This window comes from Halyomorpha halys, unplaced genomic scaffold, assembly GCF_000696795.3.
Source record: "Halyomorpha halys isolate HHAL.00 unplaced genomic scaffold, Hhal_1.1 Scaffold899.1, whole genome shotgun sequence".
Lineage (NCBI taxonomy): Eukaryota > Metazoa > Arthropoda > Insecta > Hemiptera > Pentatomidae > Halyomorpha > Halyomorpha halys.
The window spans coordinates 81544-83094 of record NW_027105398.1 but is presented as its reverse complement, the minus strand read 5'-3'; the positions used below and the strand labels follow the sequence as shown (position 1 = coordinate 83094).

At 29.9% G+C, this 1551-nt stretch overlaps 1 protein-coding gene across 3 annotated transcripts in view; it reads right to left on the bottom strand.

Annotated features, from left to right (window-relative positions):
* The window catches only part of LOC106686948 (apical junction component 1 homolog), a 124869-nt gene that overhangs the window by 117457 nt on the left and 5861 nt on the right, over nt 1-1551 (bottom strand). Inside the window, exon 1 of one of the 3 annotated variants that reach the window (XM_067050732.1) lies at nt 17-252. The exons of the other annotated variants lie outside the window; for them this stretch is intronic. Coding sequence (XP_066906833.1) covers nt 17-154 — 138 coding nt within the window. The 5' untranslated portion in view covers nt 155-252. Of the gene's footprint in view, nt 1-16; nt 253-1551 lie in introns of those variants that run through there. 3 annotated transcript variants of the gene reach the window in all.

Genomic DNA, 1551 nt, shown 5'->3' with positions numbered 1-1551 from the left:
ATATATATCAGCTTACTTGGTGTGATAAGTAATGGGAGGATCTCCAGGAAAGCATTGATTCCCTTAATATGGAGAGATGAAGTTGTTTTACCATTCCTACTGACGTATTTCTAGGCATCCTTCCTCTACCAACTAATCCAATACCACCGACCATTCATCAAACATTTCAGATCTTCTTGTATTCAAATCTTCAGTTCATCCCCGCAATAATCGTCTACGGCCAAACGTATATACAAAGTATATGTTTTTGACACATCCTTCAAGCCAAGTTATTGAGAGGAAAAAACTAGGAGGTAAGAAAAAAAAAAAACATCCTTCCTTACCAAATCCTCTCTCATATGGAAAACATTTCTTACTTCTATCCGTCACTCCAGTACCTTACCCACTTCCAAACCCCGCCTATTCCATCATTTCTTAGCCCTCCTGTTCAAATGGATATTCCATATTTACATATAAACTTCATAAATCTGCTAAATTAATTCCAAAAGTATTTATAGTTTTAATTAATATTAATCTGTATAAATATAATTAATTTGATTTTTTATTGCACTGAATTACAAAGCCAATCAAATATGTAATTTATTTATTAATAATTAAAGAAAAAACCGCTGTTGATAGTTTTATCTGTATTTATATTTACTTGTTTTATTATTATTTATTTTTTTGGAACAATGATTAATTTAAATTTGCCATCATGGAAGAAATAAACTACAAAAAGTCAAATAAAAAAAATTTTCTTTGAAAAATCTGTAAAATAAGATTCTTAATCTTTTTTATCATCCGTTATCTCAATCTTTCGCCCCTCCTTTAGGAAGTTGCGAGTTATTCCTCCGATAATGCGGTTCTGGCAAGAAAGGTTGCCCTTAGAAGAACTTTACCACCGTTTTCCACTTAGCCCCAACTTTTTATGTCCACTCTTGTCATCTTGGTTGGATCTGAGAAGAACTTTTTTCATCCATTACTTCTCCCACGTTGTAACATATTTATCCCAATTTCTTTTGTATATAGACTGGACAATGAAAGAAAGAAGTTAATTATAGGAAGAGTGAAAGTCAAAACAAGGTACCTAAAACAGCAGAAAAAATATTTATTAGTAACTAAGGTTTAATCCCACATTGTAGGGGTTCATCAGGGCTAATTGAAAACAATATACAAGTATTATAAAGAATATAAGACTATAGGATAATAATGTATAATATAGCCTATACAAACAAATATATGTGTGTAGTCTATATATAACTATATAATATAGTCCAATCATACTTAATAATGTTTGTATTTAGCCTAGATGAAGCCTTACAAAGTGGGGGAAACATTGGTTTCCACTAAATAATTTTTTCTACTATTTAGTGTGTTTTATTTTTAACGCCATCTAGACCATATTCTTACAGTCATCGACAATCTTCCGAAAAAAAGTTATATATAATGCAAAAAGTTATATTATATAGTGTTTTTTTTTAAGCCCGATAGAACTTGAAATTGTAAAAAATAACACAAAAAATTAAATTGTAATCAAAATTTTTTTTTTATTCGAAAGATCAATACGTGACA